This window comes from Tasmannia lanceolata, unplaced genomic scaffold (genome assembly GCF_043159265.1).
Source record: "Tasmannia lanceolata isolate RefF3 unplaced genomic scaffold, GAP_Taslan_0.1 ptg000006l, whole genome shotgun sequence".
Lineage (NCBI taxonomy): Eukaryota > Viridiplantae > Streptophyta > Magnoliopsida > Canellales > Winteraceae > Tasmannia > Tasmannia lanceolata.
In genome coordinates this window covers 34359930-34382040 of record NW_027518683.1, presented here as the reverse complement: position 1 = coordinate 34382040, position 22111 = coordinate 34359930, and the positions used below count along the sequence as shown (strand labels likewise).

General features: G+C 43.5%; 1 protein-coding gene across 1 annotated transcript; it reads right to left on the bottom strand.

Moving 5' to 3' along the window:
* Window positions 1-9601: 9601 nt before the first annotated feature.
* Window positions 9602-21753, bottom strand: LOC143878569 (ALG6, ALG8 glycosyltransferase family). The gene is made up of 6 exons (XM_077380841.1): window positions 21148-21753; window positions 11239-11416; window positions 11059-11166; window positions 10806-10967; window positions 10325-10577; window positions 9602-10207 (listed from the first exon to the last, which is right to left on the bottom strand). Exons 1-6 carry the CDS (start codon window positions 21549-21551, stop codon window positions 9762-9764), a joined length of 1551 nt encoding a protein of 516 aa, XP_077236956.1. The 5' UTR covers window positions 21552-21753; the 3' UTR covers window positions 9602-9761.
* Between the last annotated feature and the right edge of the window lie 358 nt (window positions 21754-22111).

The following is a 22111-nucleotide window of genomic DNA, read 5'->3' as shown; positions in this document are numbered from 1 at the left end:
ATGCGGACCTCGACAACTTGATACTCCCACACGACGACGCCCTGGTCCTAACTATGCTCGTCGCGAACTGGGAGCTGAAGAAAATCCTTGTCGACAATGGGAGTTCGGCCGATATCCTTTACTATCATGCTTTCGAGAGAATGATGATCGGAGACGACCGTTTGAGGCCGGCAAACTCCGATCTGTTCGGTTTCTCAGGAGAGGTCGTGAAAGTGGCAGGACAGATTGAACTCCCAGTCCTCGTTGGAGAGTCACCCTATCAGGCCTTCGCGATGGTCAATTTCCTGGTAGTGAGGGCCACTTCGGTCTATAACGCTATCTTGGGACGACCCGGCCAGAACTTGATCCGTGCCGTTGCTTCAGCGTATCACCAGAAGATGAAGTTCATAACGCCAAACGGCGTGGGAGAAGTCTGGGGAGACCAACCACAGTCCAGGGAGTGCTATGCAATGGCACTCAAGGGCAAAAATGCGGTGGAATCGCTGCCGATTGAGCTACTCGACCTGAGGGACGAAGCCCAGGGGACTCAGCCCTTCGAAGACCTCATCTCCATCCCCTTGTGCAAAGATGATAATGAGAAAGTCGTTCAGATCGGCTCCTCTCTAGACAGCAGCACCCGGCACAGCCTCACCCAGTTTCTTCAAGACAATGCGGACGTCTTTGCATGGGCTCCCGTTGACATGCCCGGCATAAACCCGGAGGTCAGCACGCATAGACTTGGATTTGACCCAACCTACAGGCTAGTGAAACAGAAAAGAAGACATTTCACCCTCAAAAGGCGGCAGGCGATAAAAGAAGAAGTGGAGAGGCTCTTAAGGGCTGACTTCATTCGAGAAATCCAATACCCGGACTGGCCGGCAAACGTGGTCCTGGTGAAGAAGACAAATGGAAAGTGGAGGACCTGCGTAGATTTCACTGATCTGAACAAAGCCTGTCCCAAGGACAGCTATCCGCTCCCAAAAATCGATCAGCTCATTGATGCCACCGCAGGTCACGAATTACTGAGTTTCATGGACGCCTTCTCAGGGGACATACTGTTACTGTGTCATGCCCTTCGGCCTAAAAAATGTCAGGGTCACGTATCAGAGGCTCGTGAACAAACTCTTCTAGAATCAGATCGGCCGTAATATGGAAGTCTACGTAGATGATATGCTGGTCAAAAGCCGAAGTGCACAAGATCATGTGTCCGACTTGAAAGAAACATTTCAGGTCCTAAGAGAGCATAACATGAAACTTAACCCCACCAAGTGCACTTTCGGCGTCAGCTCGGGAAAGTTCTTGAGGTTTATGGTAAGCCGAAGAGGGATAGAGGCCAATCCAGAGAAGATCAAGGCTGTGGTGGAGCTCACTCCACCGAAAACCATCAGAGAAGTACAACGGCTAACAGGAATGGTGGCCGCACTGGGGTGCTTCATCTCAAAATCTGCAGAGAGGTGCCTGCCCTTCTTCAATGCCGTCAAAGGACTCAAGACTGCACCCTGGACAGAGGAGTGCCAGACTGCATTCGAAGAGTTGAAGCAGTACTTGTCCTCTCCACCCCTGTTGACAAAGCTGGAACCCGGGGAAGAGCTGCTCCTGTACCTGTCCGTGAGCCCCATGGCTCTAGCAGCCGTCCTAGTTCGTGAAGAGCACAGCCAACAAAAACCGGTCTACTATGTCAGTAAGGTCCTGCATGACGCCGAGATCAGGTACCAGCGGGTCGAGAAATTGGCATACGCCCTGATCATGGCAGCCAAGAAGTTGAGGCCGTATTTTCAAGCCCACACAATAAGGGTCTTGACCGATCAGCCGCTCAGGCAATTCTCCACAGGCTGGACACCTCAGGACGACTCGTGAAATGGGCCTTAGAGCTGAGCGAATTCGATATCCAGTACATGCCTAGACCAACGATAAAGGCTCAGGTGCTGGCAGACTTCGTGGCTGAATGCACCATCCCCCAGCTGGGCACTGAACCTAAAATTGTCCAAACCCCGGCTGTGGAGAGGGAAACCACAACTGAGGAGCGAACAGAAGATGGGACTGAAGCAGAAATCGTCCCCGTACCCGCAGAACAGGATCCATCAACTACCGAACCGCTCTGGGAAGTATACGTGGACGGATCTTCGAACAAGGGTGGCTGTGGAGCCAGTTTGATTCTTACCGGGCCTGACAACTTCACTTTAGATTACGCCCTAAGGTTCGGATTCCGCGCATCCAACAATGAGGCAGAGTATGAAGCCCTCCTTGCCGGAATGAATCTCGCAATCCAGACCAGCGTTCAAAGGCTGAAAGCATACTGTGACTCCCAGCTGGTTGCAAACCAGATTCAAGGGGTCTATGAGGCCCGCGACGAACGTATGATCAAATACCTCTCCAAGGTTTGCCAGTTATCCAGCAAGTTCAAAAGTTTTGAGGTCATCAGAATCCCCAGAACAGAAAACACAAAAGCAGATGTGCTGTCTAAACTGGCCGCATCCGGATACACCACTCTCGGGAGTATATGTATGGAGTTTCTACAGAAATCCAGTATCGAAAATGAGGCCGCTGAAGTAATGTAGGTGGAGTACGAGTCCTGCTGGATGGACGAAATTATTGAATACCTGCGCAGTGGAAAACTTCCCGGAGCCAAGAAGGAAGCCCGCAAAGTGACACAGAGAGCAGCCTGGTTTTCCCTCGATGGTGAGAGCCTGTACAAAAGGTCGTACACCCTCCCATACCTAAAGTGCCTCTGGCCAAGCAATGCTGCATACGTTCTGCAAGAGACGCACGAAGGGATTTGTGGGGAACACCTAGGGGGCAAGGCCTTAGCAATCAAGGTGCTGCTGAGAGGACTGTACTGGCCAACCTTAAGGCAAGACGCACTGGATCTGGTCAGAAGGTACGAGAGATGCCAGAAATTCTCTCCCACCATCCACCAACCTGATGTGTCTATGGCCCCAATCATTAGCCCCTCCCCTTCGCAGTATGGGGGATGGACATCTTGGGCCCCTTCCCACCAGCCTCCAGAAGGCGCGCGTTCGTAGTGGTGGCCATTGACTATTTCACCAAGTGGGTGGAGGCCGAACCTCTAGCCCAGATCACAGAGCAAAACGTGTAGAACTTCTTTTGGAAGTCGGTGGTTTGCAGATTCGGGATCCCACGCGTCTTGATAACAAACAACGGAAGACAATTCGATTGCCGAAACTTTCAAAAATTCTGCTCTGACTTGAAGATCGAACTGAGATTCACTTCGGTGGCGCACCCCCAGACAAATGGGCAGACAGAAGTAACGAACAGAATCCTACTGCAGGAAATTAAGAAAAGGCTGGACGATGGGCAGATGAGCTTTATTACGTCCTATGGGCGTATCGTACTACTCCGCGCACACCGACAGGGAAATCACCATTCAACTTGTCCTTTGGAACGGAGGCCGTAATACCAGTCGATGTAGGCGCCCCGTGTCCCAGAGTCACCAACTTCAATGAACAACTCAATGGCGACGGGCTCCGCGCAAATCTCGACTTACTGGAAGAAGCCCGGGAAGAGTCCCGAATCAGGGTCGCCGCCTACAAGCAGAAAGTTTCCAACTATCATCATTTGAAAATACGCCCGAGAGAGTTTTGAACAGGGGATCTAGTCCTAAGGAAGGCTGTTATCTCCCAACCAAAGAAGGTCGGAAAACTCTCCCCGACCTGGGAGGGGCCGTACCGAGTAAAAGATGTGATTCGCCCGGGAAGTTATAAGATGGAGACGCTTGGGGAGTAGCTACTACCCGATGCCTGGAACTCAAAGAACCTCCAGAAATACTACCAGTAATAGACCACCCGACGTGAAACTGACTTTGTAAATATATATTGAATATGCATGATAGAAGCTCTTTTGCAAATCTCCTCGCACAACTTGGAAACCCAGTTCACTAAAACTAGGGTACTCGCTGCTTGGTTCGCCACGGCTCGTCTCCGCAAAGACCGGGAGCGCACTAATGGTCCGGAACAAGCCCGGACAGCAAAAACCAAGGCTACTTGGAAACCCAGTTCACTGAAACTAGGGTACTCGCTGTTTGGTTCGCCGCGACTCGTCTCCGCAAAGACCGGGAGCGCACTCCTGGTCCGGAACAAGCCCGGACAGCAAAAACCAAGGCTACTTGGAAACCCAGTTCACTAAAACTAGGGTACTCGCTGCTTGGTTCGCCACGGCTCGTCTCCGCAAAGACCGGGAACGCACTCCTGGTCCGGAACAAGCCCGGACAGCAAAAACCAAGGCTACTTGGAAACCCAGTTCACTAAAACTAGGGTACTCGATGCTTGGTTCGCCACGGCTCGTCTCCGCAAAGACCAGGAGCGTACTCCTGGTCCGGAACAAGTCCGGACAGCAAAAACCAAGGCTATTTGGAAACCCAGTTCACTAAAACTAGGGTACTCGCTGCTTGGTTCGCCACGGCTCGTCTCCCCAAAGACTGGGAGCGCACTCCTGGTCCGGAACGGGCCCGGACAGAAAAACCAAACCGTCTTAGAAACCCAGTTCACTAAAACTTGGGTACTCGCTGGTTGGTTCACCTCGAACGTCTGCCCGGAGTATTCTTAGCCCACAGTGTTAGAATCAAACAGTATTAGCCAGGGGCAGACAAGTAGAGAATGGACAACAAAATGCAATTTCTATTCATGGAAAAGTGGGGCCTCGAAGGACCATTACAAAAAGTTGGGCCTCTAAGGGCCATTACAAAGATAGGGCCTCCAAGGGCCAATACAAAAAGAATCAGAAGACAGTGCCCAGGAAGAAAAGAAGGGGAGCTCAAGACACCCCGTGGCTACCGCCCCGTGAAAGGTGTGCTTCCGGGACCTCGTCGTCTCAGGCACCAATGGATCAGGGAGAACTAGGCCAGTCAGGGTCACGGCCGGGTTGAATTCCTTGACCTGATCAAGGCAATCAAAGAATCCCACCTTATAGGACTCGCTGGACAAACTGATAAGTTCGTCCACCTTCTTCTGAACGGCCTCCTCGACGGCCACTATCTGTCTCTCCCGGGCTCTTTCCCTCTGTGCGTTGAGGGCCTCGGCTGCCTTCTGCTTCTGGCGGCCAACTCATCTTTGAGCCGCTGATTCTCCGCGTCCCTCTCTCCGATGGACCTTTGGAGCTCCTCTGCTTCCTTCATCAACTGGCCGCTCTCCTCCTCGGACTTGGTTATTGCCTCAGAGAACTTCTTGCTCTTCTCCCGAAAATCGTTGTAGTACAATCCAATTTGCAGGCGAGCAAGTGTTAACACAAGAAAGCAAGGCAAAAGACAAAAAAAAACAAACGCACGGGCCATCTTACCTGGTAAAGGGAAGAAAATATGACCTCGTCCGCCGTAGCTGGAGGTTCGTTTAGAACCTGGAGGTTGTCCTTGCTTAGGAAACTCTTGGTGACGATCTCCATAGCCACCTGGCTGTCACCAAGGCCGGAGTAGCTTTTCTGAACGGCCCAGTTTGGTCGAAAAACATTATCTTCAGATCTCGCCGGGGGAGGATGGGCTCCAGTGGATGTTCCACCCGACTTTGAAGACCCTGCTCCCTGGCCGTAGGCACCGACCAGCTTCACTGTAGTCTTACCGTTGGGGGGCGCGTGTCCCGGGGCGGAGCAGGACTCGAAATCTCTGCGGCTTTCCTTTTCTGGCCCTGCTTATCCCTTCCAAATGCTCCTTGCCTCACTCTCTCCATCTTTGACTGTTTCTGCATCTCTGAAAGTCAACATGAACGAACAAACCGGTCAGAAGCGAAAAGGAGGAAAATGAGTTTAAAGCAAAACTAGCCACATACGTGCCGGGGTCGCAGTACTAAGGCCAAGCCCGACCAGAACCTCTTCCCCAGAGAATTCCGCACAATGAATGAGGCCCTCACAGTCCAACTCCTCATGGACTAGGGCGAACGTTCTTATATCCTCGCCCTCGAGGAGCGGCTTGCGGCTCATCGCAACTGTATCTGGAGTCTCCCATTTTAGAGGAACTGGCCAGGGCTCGGTGGACTCCCTGTCCTCGACGTAGAAGAACCTGTTCTTCCATAAGTGTATGGAAGAGGGAATGCCAGTAATCATTTTCACCTCCGGGTGCTCGCTAATGTAAATCCAAACCCCGTCCTTATGCCTCTTCAAGTGTGCACACGCGCGGAACAACGACACAGACAAATTTCTCTGAAGCCGGCCCTGGACCAGGTATATGAAACTGGTCAGCGTCCTCCACGAGTTCGGCGCTACCTGAGCCGGAGCCAGCCCGTAATATCGAAGGACCGCGGTGAAGAAGGGATGCAGAGGGAACCTGAGCCCAGCCCTTAACGACTCGTCGTATATACAGATGTCGGAGCTTTCATTGCAGGCTCTATCTCCCTCTATCGCGACCCTCAGCCCGAACCTTAGGGGAATGATGTACCTATCCCTAATGTCTCCCAGCCTGGACTCATCAAGGATGTTCTCCTCGTAAAGAGCTCGGATGTTGTACTGGGGATTGGCGTCCATCCGGGCCCTAGCTACGACCTCAACGGCCCGGCCCGGGAGGAATGTTGTGGACGCCTCGGCGACGTCACTACCAACACTCGCCTCTGCTCGGAGGTAACTATCCGTTGGGGGCGGAGTGGTGTTCAGATCCAAAATCACCTCGTCTTCAATCACCTCGTTCTCACTATCTACTACTTCTACACTAATATCGGGACTTGCCATATTTTGCCCAGGAGTCCTGGTCGGATTATTTTGGGCCTCCCTGACAAACTAGACCCTGAGCTACTGGAAGAGGACTCCCCTGAACCGGACTCAGAGCTAGAGTTACTACAGGACATGAACGCAGAAAAAGAAACGAATAAAAGACCCGCTCAAGAAAATTATCGGACCGAACAGAGAAGAGCTCCTAAAATCCGCGGACGATCACAACCTCGAGCTACCCGAGCCGAGCAGGCAGAGCAAGAAAGAAAAAGGAAAAAGGAGAGAAAGCAAGAGTAAAAGTGAAAAGTGAGAAATGAAGGGTGAAAACCTCCTTTTATAAGCTTTGGCTAAGGCGGTTCTCATTTAATGAAGGGTACGCACTTCGAGGGCCCTTGTATGGTGCCACGTGTCTTTCATTAATAACAGACACACACTTCTAGGCAAGGGCGTAAGCAAATACGCGCGTATCTCCAAGGGGCTAAGGGACATCCGTAAGGTGCTCGTGTACATATTAACTTCTAAAGCGATTGTGCCCGTCAAGAAGATCTGTCCGGCCCAAGCCGGACAGAATATGGCACGGGACAGAATGTGCACAAGAAAGAATATGTGCCCGTCAGGAAAATCTGTCCGGCCCAAGCCGGACAGAATATGGCGCATTCGCTAAACGACAAAAATCTGTCCGGCCCAAGCCGGACAGAATATGGCGCATCCGCTACACAACAAAAATCTGTCTGGCCCAAGCCGGATAGAATATGACGCATCCGCTACGCGACAAAAATCAGTCTGGCCCAAGCCGGACAGGATATCGCGCATTCGCTACGCGACAAAAATCAGTCCGGCCCAAGCCGGACAACATTCGCTAAACGACAAAAATCTGTCCGGCCTAAGCCGAACAGAATATGGCACATTCGCTAAACGACAAAAATCTGCCCGGCCCAAGCCGGACAGAATATGGCGCATTCACTAAACGACAAAAATCTGTCCGGCCCAAGCCGGACAGAATATGGCTCATTCACTAAACGACAAAAATCTGTCCGGCTTGGACAAAATTTCCGGACTAATTTCCAGGCCGGACAGAAAGATTTTCCGGACTGATTTCCTGGCCGGACAGACAAGAATTTCCAGACTGATTCCCAGGCCGGACAGACATAATTTCCGGACTGATTTCCTGGCCGAATAGACAGAATTTCCGGATTGATTTCATGGCCGGACAGACAGAATTTCCGGACTGATTTCCAAGCCGAACAGACAAAATTTCCGGACTGATTTCCTGGCCGGACTGACGAAATTTCCGGACTGATTCCCAAGCCGGACAGACGAAATTTCCGGACTGATTTTGCGGGCCGGACAAACGGCTTCGCCGGACGGACTCCCCCTGTTCAGGAATATAACTCACCACGCTTCCCCAAATCACTACAATGACTTGGAGAACTGGGGGGGCAACTGATGGGGTATGAAAAACAGCAGTGTCGACACGTGGCCCTAGGATGGCCCACCACAAATTCAGCGTCAGCCCAGGGGTATTATGATAATTACCTCAGACTAGGTAAACTCAAACCTATAACAGGCCGACACCTCTCCTGGGGTAGGTAATCCAACCACCCCAGGTTTCCCTCTATAAAAGGGCTTTCAGAGCTCAAACCAATGGGTAATAACTTCCCAACCACCACTCTTAAACTCGCTCTGCACTCCTGCTCATACTGACTTGAGTGTCAAAGGGCCTGTCCGGAGTAACGACTCCGGGTTGGTCTTCTGACCTCGTTTGCTCCTTGTGCAGGACTCAACTCCTTCACTTCGGTTCCGCAGGACTCAGCTCCTTCACTTCGGCTCTTCGGCTCCTCCAGCTCAGCTCCTACGTCACTGCCGTATCTGTTACCGATTTTAGGCCTAACAATTCCTATAGGAAGGGTTTACTTGTAATTCTCATAATAAAAGGATTAAATTAGCAATTGTCTAGATGAACACTAATTCTAATTGTAGAAGTCTATTATTAGAAACTAATATACTTCAGATGTAGGTCGAATGTTATTGGGTAAGTGTTTCCTATTTTAAATAAAAGCACCATCATTTGTAAGCTTCCACACCTCTAATTAAAGACCCCCTGTAAGATCCTACTCAAAGACTTGCTAACTTGGGAAACCCTATTATATATAGCCTTTAATGGTTGAAATAAAATCAACTTTCAGGGGGCACTTGTGCAAGCACCAATAAAACAAGGCACGGATATAAGAATACAAAATGGAACTAAGCAAAGGTTTACATCACTATTTTATTAGTAATACCCGATATACATGATGAAAGACATAATTTAATGGAAATGGCCCTCTCGAAAGATGGCTATCATCTTTCTCCATCCTTTCATGAGAGAGTGCAAAATGGAATCGAGCAAAGCCTTATATCACTACATCAGTAGTAAGGTTTTAAATTTCGGTTTCGGTGTCGGTTTCGGTCACCACCCAAACAGAAACATTTCGGTTTCGGGCCGAAATTTCGGCCAAAATCATGTAAAAATATGATTATGATTTCATCTTATTTTTTTTTAATTTCAACTGAAATGTCTAAAATTTCGGTGCAGATTTAGGTGAGAATTTTGGCTAGTTTGGTGAATATTTCATAAATTTCGGTGGGAATAATAACATTTCGGTGGACTTTTAAAAAATTTCAGTAGATCTATTTAAAATTTCGGTGGAAATTTTGTAAAATGGGCTAAAAACGAAATTTTGGTGACATTTCGAAAAAATTTCGGAATTTCGGTGAAATTTCACCGAAATCTTGTAAAGAAACGACTTCATATAAATTTCGTTTCGGTCGAGGCCGAAACCGAAATATTTCGTTTCGGCCAAAATTTAAAACCATGAATACACATGTAGAAAGACATAATTTAATAGAAATGACCCTCTCCAGTGATGGTTATCATCTTTCTCCATCCTTTCATCTACATGTGTGTGTGTGAGAGAGAGAGAGAGAGAGACCCATATATAAGAATGCAAAATGGAATTGAGCAAAGGCTTATATCAATACATCCGTAGTAATACTTGATACACATGAAGAAAGACATAATTTAATGGAAATGGCCCTCTCCAATGATGGTTATCTTGATCCTCCATCCTTTCACCTCCATCCTTGTAATCATAAGATCAAAGAATCTTTTTTTCCCTTACTACTCGAGTAGACCGATCTAATAGCATCCATTGCTTCATGTTGGTATAAAGAGTCAAGATCACAAACTGAGTGAAGCAAAAAATCATAATTAGGGCCTCAAAGAGGAAAGGGTACTTCTCTGGTGGCTGCAAAGACAAGTAAACAAGATGAAGCAGTAGAAAGCACATCAGAAGCAAGTTCATAAATCTTTTCCACAAGGCAGAGGAATCCACCCCATTCACGATGTGTCTTCTATCGGATGAACGGTAAATGAGAGCAAAGAGACCAAATAGAGCTACATATGGTAGGATGAGATGATCCCGACAAATAAGAGGGAACATTGAGAGCAAGGCATTGCATGTCAACCAGCTGAAAACAAGAGGCTCCTCCGGTGCTAGAAGGCTTGCAGGTAAAAGAGGCAATAGAATAGACTTCTCGTGAACTGCCAATTTTCCCAATACAAAGGCAGACTAAGTGTTAGCCACAATATGCAAAATAGCAGAGGAAGTAGTCAGCGATGGGAATATTCAGATAGAAGTTGAAATGAGGATAGTGATACCTTGGAATGAAAATAGATAGAATGAAAATGAACTATTCAGTAGTGCATAAAGGAAGCCCTGATCACTTGGGGCCTTTATTTGCTGAACCATTGATGGTAAAACAGCGGAAGTGGTGGCCACAGAGCTGAGAAACTTCAACGACTGTGTTGTGAATAGTTTCTTCCATTTTATAAGAATCGATGTGCCACACCAAAAATTGGCCACATAGTCCTCATATATTCCTCTCCCAAATGGAGCTAGCCTGGACAGAACCTACATCATATGACATGAGAAACAATTTCAATAAACAAATGTAGAAAATAAACAATTTTTAGGACCTAAAACATCTAGGAATTGCACATTCCGAAGCAATAGCAGCGACCCAGTAGAAGATGTGTGCAACCAAGGCCGCTGTTTTATTGATGTCAGGGTCCTTTGCCGGGCCTTCAGAACCAAATAACATGTTTTTATCATTCGAGAAATAAAACAAAGTAAGTCTACCTCCATAACAGATTCTACTGAATATAGATATGGCCACCAAATAAGAGCAAAGGTTCCCAAAACCACAAGGCCCAATTTAAACACCCCAAGAAATGGATTTCGACGTCTGAGGCATTTCCCCAAGAGGTGACTGAAAAAAGCAGGCGCAAAATATGCACTCATCTGCCAGAAAACAAAGGCTCTTCAACCCACATCACAAGAAAGTAATGGTGAATATAACATCTGCGTGGCAACATTTAGCTAACAGGCTTACCTGTTTGTGGTTGAGTGCAAGACTGAACAAAATGGACCCAATCAACTCGTTCTTAGAGAAGATGGCGGCAATGGCTGCAACTGTTAAGCCTAGGCTGATGCAATTGTACTGAGAAATAACTGACATAAGAAAAATGCAGGTTTGCAATGAATTACAACTAATTTGAATCCTTCAATATACCTGAAAATGACCATGGTCTATTAGGATCAGAGCTGGGTTGAGTAGAATAATTGCGAGGTGCCAAGAAGCAATGTCTTTGTTGCCCCGAACAATGCAGTAAACAAATATGAAATAGAGAGCTGATGGAAAGAAAATCAGTGCATCTGAAGACAAAACCGTCCATCTCATGAGAAGTTTTCTGCAAAGGAGAATTCATATGCCAAGATATATAAGAAAGCAAGGAAGAAGAAAAAACAAATCTAATTTTTTCGTGTAACAAGAGAAAACCCAGATTAAATGTCATAAAGCTTAGCAAATTTTGCAGGGAAAGACAACATATGCACAGACTGTTATGGTACTAAGTGAGGACCTAGTGGAGCGGAAGATAGAAAATCGCAAAGCCGGGATATTATAATCTCTTTCGCCTACAATTTTTGGGAAAATCGTAACCCAAGAAGAGAGAAAGTGCCAAAATAGCCAAATTGTAAAAGCATCCAAAAGTCCTCTTTTTTCTTTCTCAACCGTTCACTTATATATGTTTTACAAGAGCAAAGACTTCTAACAAAGGACTCCTAACCACATGTAACTACTAAAACAAAAATAATACTTAAGAGATCCTAAAATCTTTGAATACTAACTCATCCTAGCTAAAGATAAGGATAAGAATAAGAAAACAAAATCCCTAAAATAAAGAGAGCAAAGACTTCTAACAAAGGACTCCTAACCACATGTAAGTACTAAAACAAAAATAATACTTAAGAGATCCTAAAACCTTTGAATACTAACTCATCCTAGCTAGGATAAGGATAAGAATAAGAAAACAAAATCCCTAGAATAAAGAAGTTTCCTAATACCATTCTTTGGCTAGAAATTAGGCACAGCCCCTTTGCAAGTCGTTGATGGATGCAGATCCGCATCAGACTCCCCGGGTTGGAGAAAATCCGTTCTCAGATTTGAATATTCAAAGAGTGCACATTCATACTAATTTTCGTCGCCATCATTTTTCCATGATTCAAAAAAAAAACTCGTCCGCGAGTTTTGAAGTGTTGAAGAATTCTAATCATCTGAAACTTTAGAGCATCAAACTCTTCTACATAATCTCTAGGACGAAAAGATAATCTTTCTTCAACTTGAACCGGCTTGAATTCGCAAACATCAATTGTAGGCTTCATCAATGTTGGATCTAATAAAAATGGATCGACAAAAATTGATGAAGAAATCAAATTAGTATTTAGCCATTTACCCTCTACTTCGATCTCCATGCCATCAGATCCAATTTCTTTTGCTTCTTCGTCCATTGTTTCATAGCGTACAACAGTCATCTCTTGTGTCACCATATCATCGCAACACTCGCCACGATCATTCCAAGTAATCTTGTCACCCTCATCATCATTGTAGTCATCAAAACACGGTTGTTCATTTAGAACCTTCAGTTTGACCAACTCGTCAAACTCTTCGACCATATTTAAATATGGTTGTTCAATTAGAGAACCTTCGTTTCAACCAAACCCTCAAATTCTTCGACCAAATGTACGCACCTTTGTTTTGGGCACTATGTCACTATATGACCAAAACCTAAGCCCTAGAAGCACATATCAATATCATGGCAGGCCTGATTAGGACCCATCCGATATTAAATTTCCCTTTCACCCGGCTCACCCCGTGGAACACAATGCTCAAAAGGATTAACATTCGAGACGAGACTATTATTATAGCCTCGACCGGCTACCCCTTTCGAGCTCAGCTGACCCCTTGAGTTTCGAAACGCGCTACACGTTTCAAAAGTTATTGGACTTGCATCCTTAATACTTCAACTTCATCGATTTGGTAGGCTTAATGAGGAGCCTCCATACAAACACCTCGATCACACCCACAGCCATGCTAGTCGCCTCCTCACAACAAACAACAAGGATCCAAGAGAGCTCGGATACGAAATTAGTGGAGCGGAAGATAGAAAGTGGCAAAGCCAGGATATTCTAATCTCTTTCGCCTGCGATTTTTGGGAAAATCGTAACCCAAGAAGAGAGAAAGTGTCAAAATAGCCAAATTGTTAAAACGTCCAAAAGTCCTCTTTTTCCATTCTCAACGGTTCAGTTATATATGTTTTACAAGAGCAAAGACTCTTCCTAACAAAGGACTCCTAACCACATGTAACTACTAAAACAAAAATAATACTTAAGAGATCCTAAAAATTTTTGAATACTAACTCATCCTAACTAAAGATAAGGATAAGAATAAGAAAACAAAATCCCTAAACTAAAGAAGTTTCCTAATGCCAATCTTTGGCTAGAAATTAGGCACAACCCCATTGCAAGTCGTTGATGGATGAAGATGCGGCTGCATCAGGACCGGCCTAGGTATGGGACTAGGTGGGACCCAACCTGGTATGGGATAGGTTTAAAAGGCCTAGATCCTAACATATTCCATCAACTCTAGACCTTTTGGTGTATTGTTAGGTACCTAACATTTGGTACCAGAGGAGCCAACAGGTCCCATGTTCGAGTGGCAGAAGGGGCAACCTGTGGAGAGGACTACCTAGAAACAGCTACCTGGTAAAAAGTCAGAGTGAAAAGTGAAGTTGCCACAGAGTGAGTCGCAACGGAAGGGCCGACTTGTGGAACGGGCTACCTCGAAAAAGAGGCTAGAGTTAAAGCTGTCACAACGGATGCAGAAGCATGGAGATATGTTACAGTCTTGAGTGAGGACCTGCCTAGGTATGGGACTACGTGGGACCAAACCTGGAATGCGACACTAGTCTATCGAGATCCATCAGCTCTGGAGCTTTTGGTGTATTGGTTAGGTACCTAACACAAACATATAAGAAAGCAGACGGAAAAAAAAACCCTCATTTTTTCATGTAACAAAAGAAACCCAGATTAAATGTCATAAAGATAAGCAAATTTTGCGGGGAAATGCAAATTGGGTTGGTTTCTATTTTGATATAAATGTGTATAGATCATCTTTTATAATGGATGAAGAAAATAAAACTGAATTGAGAGGGGAGACACGCTGTAAAACAGGATATATATATATATATATATATATATATATATATATATATGAGAGAGAACAGTTCCTACACATGTGTAGATAAGTTATCTACACACTAGCTTAAAATACAGTGGGGGCCACATTATTTGGGTGATCCAAACCATTCATTTTTAAGGCCCTCTCATAGATAGGGTGTCCACAAAAAATCAGATCCATAGGATCATCCTAACCATTCGAACTGTGAAGGCAAAAAATGGACTAATTTGTGAAGGTTTAAAGACATCCATTTTACCTCCACAAATCGTAGGGTTGGGATGATCCTATGGATCTGATTTTTTGTAGACACCCTATCTATGTGAGGGCCTTTAAAATGGATGGCTTGGATCACCCAAACAATGTGGGCCCCCACTGTATTTTAAGCTAGTGTATAGAGAACTCTCTACACATATGTGTAGGAACCATTTCCTCTATATATATATATATATATATATATATATATATATATATAAAGAGAGAGAGAGAGAGAAAAAAAAAAACTATTGGGGCGCTTAAGCGCACTATTTTTTTTTTTGGTGCGCTTAAGTTGTTATAACGCCTCCCATTCGTTTAAATGTTTGGGTCCCGCTAAAGCGCACCAATGGGAGGCGTTATAACAACTTAAGCACACCAAAAAAATGGTGCGCTTAAGCGCACATATATATATATAGAGGAAAGTGTTGGTGAGCTTAAGCGCCCCAATCACATGGGTCCCACATTTTCTGTGGTGATCCAAACCATTCATTTGCAAGGCCCTATCATAGATAGGGTGTGTACCAAAAATCAGCTCCATAGGATCATCCTAACCATATATATATATATATATATATATATATATATATATGGGATTTGCTAGCATCGATCGTAGAAAGCTTTTCGCGGATGGTCTGTTGCATTTGACAGCGGCCACATAGGCTCACTTTTCGGCAAATTTTGTCTTCATTCACTCCGTCACTGCTGTCAGATGCAACTGACCATCTGCGAAAAGCCTTCTGCAATGGACGCTAACAAATCCCTATTTATATATATATATATATATATATATATATATATATATATATATATATATATATGAGGAAACTGTTGGTGCGCTTAAGCTCACCAAGCTTATGGTGCGCTTAAGCGCCCAATCACATGGGTCCCACATTTTCTGTGGTGATCCAAACCATTCATTTGCAAGGCCCTATGGTAGATAGGGGGTGTACCAAAAATCAGCTCCATAGGATCATCCTAACCCCTACATTTGTGGAGGACAAAAATGGGCAGATTTGTGGATAAACAATGTCTGTCCATTTTGACCTCCACAAATGGATGGGTTAGGATGATTCTATGCGGCTGATTTTTGGTACACCCCCCATCTATGTAAGGGACCTTCAAATGAATGCTTGGATCATCCTAACAAAGTGGGCCCCCATGTGATTGGGCTCTTAAGCGCACCAACAGTCTCCTCTCTCTCTCTCTCTCTCTCTCTCTCTCTCTCTCTCTCTCTCTCTCTCTCTCTATATATATATATATATATATATATAGGGAAATGATATCTGCGCCAAGTGTTTCTATAAACATGCGCTCCACTTGTTTGGCGTGTAGTATTTAAAGGGTTTAAAGAGCTTTTTTAGAACCGTAATATCCTCTGAAATCCCTTTAAATACTACACGACAAACAATTGGAGCACTTGTTTATCGAAACACCTTGGCCCAAATATCATTTCCCTATATGTGTGTGTGTGTGTGTATATATATATATATATAAGAAAGCAAAAGAAGGACAAAAAAAGGGAAATGATTTCAGCACAAACATATTTTGATGCATGCGCTCACTTGCTTGTCTTTTAGTATTTAAAGAGCTGTACAGTGGTTATTACGATTGTAAGCATGCAATTTTTTTTTTTTTGTCATTTTTCACCTCTTAAAGGTAAAGATAAAAAAGGCCTTGGTTCTCCACCTATTTACAACCCATGCCCTCCACTACATTCTCGCCATTTCATTACTGGGGCAGCAGCTGGAACGCCATCTCAGAGTCTTCAAACCCACCTTCACTATATCTTCCTTGCGACCTGCTGTCATCTCTATAAATAGGGAAGGCCTAAACCCTTCTATTTCATAATGGTGATTTATTTATGCAGATTTTATACTCATATTCATGATTTTATTTGCACCAATCTGCCTGTGTTGATCATATTCATATTTACACCATTTTCATCATCTTTTCTTATGTCTGTTTAACCCTGTTTAGCTTATAGTTATGTCTGAAGTTTGAAGTCTGTAACTGATTCCTCATTGCACAAACATTCATCAGATTTTTTTTTGTTTTTTGACCATGTAGATTCTACACTGTACTAAAGAATCAGACCCTTATTGGTCCATTAATATTAGGACCTTGAGTGAATAGTGAAATTTATAAAGAAGATTAAAACCCAATTCTGATTGCTAAGTTCAAATTTAAATTTAAATTCACCACCTATTACTAAATTTTAAATTCAAATAATCATAGTTTTAAACTTTCTAGTTTTCATTTGGCACGCCCAAATTCCCCCCTTCGCCTACTCTTTCACATACATACACTAAGAACCAAAGCCATTCAGTTCATTAACATAATATTCCTTGACTCCTTGTTGCCCAGAACAGCCCTTTAAAATCTAAACCTAAGTATAAAAACATTAATATCACCATGTCAGGACAATTTATATTGCCTGAAATTCCTATCGATACTCACCCTCTTAAAACCACAACACAACAGACACCTACGGTCCATATTAATGAGTCTCTCCAAACTACTATGGAACACACTTATGAAGAGGCTATCGCGGATTTAAACCAAAAAATCACAGCCCTTGCAGCCGAAAATATTGAACTTCGTAATCAACTAAACTCTAAGAACCATCACTACCCTCAATCAGATCAAAGTCTAACTTTACCCACACCCGCAATGCTGCCAATCCGTTTTCCCTATCAAAACCTTCCTCAAAAACAAACATAGATCTCCCACCTTTTAAACCTTCACATTTTTTTTAATGGTAACCTCCACATAATCAACTAAAACAAATATTCAAGATATTCTCGCTCGTATCGACAACACAGAGTCATCCACCTTACCAGACTTATGTTCCCTCCCGTACCCTGACTATATCCCTTCCGTTCCTTTCCCTACCAACTTTGTCATTCCCCAATTCACCCTTTACAAAGGGAATGGAAGTCCTCGTGCTCATATAAAATCTGTCATCATTAAGTGTGTTCATATTCAACAAAATGACGCCCTACTAATGCAACTCTTCCCCCAAAGCCTCACCGGCCTAGCCTTCACATGGTTCTCTCAACTTCCAAGTAAGTCACTTACTTCATTCCTTCAGTTATGTTGTGCTTTCATTGAACATTTTTTTACAACTTAGACACAGAAATAACTTTACATGACCCTACCACCATGAAACAAAATCATGATGAAACCTTCACATAATTTTATAACCGTTGGCGAACCCTAGCTAATCAACTACATGGACCAGAACCTTTCCTCGTCCTCTACCTTCCTTCTCGCCCTTGCACCCGAAATGAGATTTCAATTATCCATCTTATGTCTCACTTCCTTCGATAAACTAATCTAACATGGGATCGCCATACAACAAGCCTTTGAAGCTAACGGAACCTTCCCATTTCGAACAACTCAGTCAACTACACAGTCCCACACAAACTCCATACATAACATAAACCAACACTTCTCCTATTAACAGTCCTAAATGCACAAGTCAAAAGATAAGCAACCACTCAAACCATTGGATATAAACTATACCAATTTATTTCACACAATTATCGCTGCAAACATGATCTGACATCCACAAATTAAGCCCGATGCTCCCAAACACAAAAACTACCGAGAAGACAAATATTGTAAATTCCATAAAACACCCGGACACCTAGTCGGAAACTGCAATGCTTTCAAATACTTTGTCCAATACTTAATTGCTACCAACAAACTCTCCATCGACCAAGGCACCTCCCCAACCGACAAATCCTCTATTCCTACGCAACCTATTCCTCAGACACAATCAAGTTTAGGCGCACAACCAACCTCAATTAACACATTAAGAATCTACCACCCCAATTCACATTCACAATCAAAACCCTCGTTTACATCTCACCCTTCTAGCACACAACCAATGCAAGCTATTCACGCCCAAACTAATAGAATTTCTCTCCATCTACTCCAATCTCCCTCAACCTGATTGACCTACTCTCCAATACCTTTGTTTCCCCTATTAGCCCTGCAATTAATAGCATCCAAATTGTGTCGCAGCCACAAACGCATACACCCATTCCTAAATCTACCTCTACCTCCTCACCATCTACTCCACAAACAACTCGTTCTAGTATTAAACGCAACTATAAACCTAATCAAAGTAAGAAAACACGCCAATCACACACTTTGTCTACTCCTTCGAACCACTCGCATTCCACACAAAAAAAATCTTCAATCAACCTTTAAACAAACTTCCAAAACAAATATACACCGAAAATCAACTCTAAACCTCTTAAAACAAACTCTCAAAATACTCAAAAAAATAAGCAAACACCAATAAGACCTAGCTACAACTACACTCACACAGGCTTCCTTTCCCACACCTTTTACCTCCACATTACTGGTCTCAATTTTCTTTTCCACCGCATCATATTTTATATCCATTTACATTTCCCCAATTTCCTTTTCACTCACTATACATGCATTCACCGTATCACGTGAGTCATCCTTATAGTCATTCACTACACCCATAGTAGTACATTTGACATGTCTTATTACCTATGCTAAAGGTGTGATCCATGTTTCAATGCTTTGATATAATTGTCAGATTCACTCGCTATTTTACTGGAATTGCCAACAATACAGTCTTATAGGACCTCAAATTCATATTTATAAAATCATCTTTGCACCATGCACTTCTTTTCATCGCACAACTCATTTTCACTGGGCAACCCACCATTTTTTATGTACAAGAGCATCATGCTCCTCACTTTGCTACCACAATACAACATTCATATTTCACCTTGCTAATTTTTCTTTCACTTACATCATTTTCTAAAATTGCATCCTTCACATTTGCCACGAGACGAATAACTAGAGATAGCTTTTACAGCTATTCTCACATATCTCCCTTGCCATATCAAAATGAAGACTATACAGATGTCATAATATGCTGCTGCCCCTAAGTCTTCTCTCCTACTCGTTTACTTTATTTATAACCCAAGTTTAATTTTTTCTTCTCACTTCATTTTCCTACTTGTTTTATTTTCCTCTTACTTCGTTTCTTTCTACAACACTTTACCTTTCACGCCTATCTTCTTGGCCACCCCATGTCTTCACATGGGACGCCCAAGAAGGGCCCCCATGTTCATCTAACCATCATTTCTAAAACTAGGAACCCCATTTCGTACTTATTCACTTCTTTGTCACTTATTGCTTACAACAAGTGACAAAGAGGGGCAAATGTAAGCATGCGATTTTTATTTTTTTGTCATTTTTCACCTCTTTTTTTTTAAATAATGATATATTGAATTAATGGGGAACCGAGATGGTCCTCAAGCATTACATGAGGGAAAAAGGAAACTTTTTTCACCTCTTAATGGTAAAAGAAAGGCCTTGGTTCTCCTCCTATTTACAACCCATGCCCTCCACTATTTAAGTATCAAAATAGCTAAGAAACTCCTCAAATTTACCATTGCATGCCATTGAGTCCTAAGAACAACTCTTTCTTCTTTCCATTTTCATTTTTCCCCCAAAATCTCCAAAATCTCATCCTTTCCCTCAAAATCCTTCCACAAATGGCCAAATCTCACCAAATCCCCATCAAACCCATTTCTTACTTGATTTATATTATGTTTTCTTCCAAACCTCACCCAAATGACATTTTTGCAAACCCTAAATCCCTTGATGAATCCTCTTCAACGGCTATATTCGCGCATTTTCCCTCTATAAAACCCCTTAAGGATCCTCTCTAAAGAGACCATTCTCTCACACAAGAAAACCCACAAGCAAACAAGCTTTCTCTTTCAAACATCTTTCTCTTTTTTTCTCTACATTCTCGCCATTTCATTACTGGGGGCAGCAGCTCGAACGCCATCTCAGAGTCTTCAAACATACCTTCACTATCTCTTCCTTGTGACCTTGCCGGTTCACCTCCGAGACGCGATTCTATTGTCATCTCTATAAACAGGGAAGGCCTAAACCTTTCTATTTCATAATGGTGATTTATTTATGCAGATTTTATCCTCATATTCATGATTTTATTTGCACCGATCTGCCTGTGTTGATGTTATTCATATTTACACCATTTTCATCATTTTTTCTTATGTCTGTTTACACTAATTTACTACACTATTCGTGTTCACACTATCTCGCTGCACAAATAAGGATTTTGAACTACACTGTTTAGTTTATAGTTATGTCTGAAGTTTGAAGTTTGTAACAGATTCCTCATTGCACAAACATTCATCAGATTTTATTTTTTTTATCATCTAGATTCGACACTGTACTAAAGAATCAGTACTTGTTGGTCCATTAATATTAGGACCTTGAGTGAATGGTGAAATTTATAAAGAAGATTAAAACCCAATTCTGATTGCTAAGTTCAAATTTAAATTTAAATTTAAATTCACCACCTATTACTAAATTTTAAATTCAAATAATCAAAGTTTTAAACTTTCTAGTTTTCAACGATTCCAAAAAAGCACTTTCAAGTAAATAAAATACTAATGTGCAGAAATCATTTCCCCAAAAAAATACTATTTTTTGTCGTAACAAGTGAAACCCGGATAACAAAATTTCATAAAGATAATCAAATTTTGCAGGAAATTGGAAATGGGACGATTGATATTAAACGTACATATCATATCTTATAATTGAAAAAAAAAATTGAATTACCCTGTAGGGGATTCGTGACCACGGGAGGTGAACAGGGCAACAGAGTCAGGATCAAAGGAGCGAAGAAACAGGCCGTGTGCGTAGCTCTGGTAAGCAGTGAGGGGTGGGTAGTCGAGGCCCCAATAAGAGAGATTATTGGAGGTTCCGTTGCGGTACCACTCTTTGGCCGGGGTGTTCACCGTGATCTCCATCCAATGACGTTGAGCCTCGTAGTCACCAAACTTGGGCGGATCACCGGCACCTGAGTAGGGATGGAGGGACACCAAAACGCGGACTAGGAAAGCCACCAACACCAATAATGAGATTAGGCAAAAGGAAAACCAACCCCCCATCTCAAATACCCGATGTGGGAGTAAGCTGAGGCCTCTGTTTGTTCTTCTGGATCTCGGCTTCCCATCTTTCATCTTTTATCAATACTCTCTCTTTCCGATCGATCGAAACTCATATACATGTATAGAGCCCCCTCTCTTTCCTCCCTCTCTCTCTCAACAGCAACTATCTAAGAGCTAGGGCCAACGACTGAATCGTTAAGACTTAAGATCCAAGACCATCATATGCTTCACTCTATTTGAGAAAAAAGGAAGTTATGCGAGCGAGACCACGAGAAGTCCGAGCAAGGGACCGAATAAATGGGTGTTCGCCACGTCATCCGAAGTGACGTAAGCCAGTAGGTTTAGGTTAAAAAGGTAGAGTTTTTTTTTTTTGTTTGCGCATAGCATTCCATCCGCTTTATTACTCCGTCAGGATAAAGTGTAATTTTAAAAAAATCTTTTTTGAAAATCCAAACGGTTGGCCCCAATTTAAACAGCCCTTGACGATAAAATCATGTGTATAGGATGAGACCTATGGATGGTCGACACCATCTATAAGCATCAAAAGATCAGAAAATTAGGACTGATAGGGCATAAATACGGCGGACTGTTGGATCTCACCACGTGTCACCCATGCGGCGAAAGAATCCAAT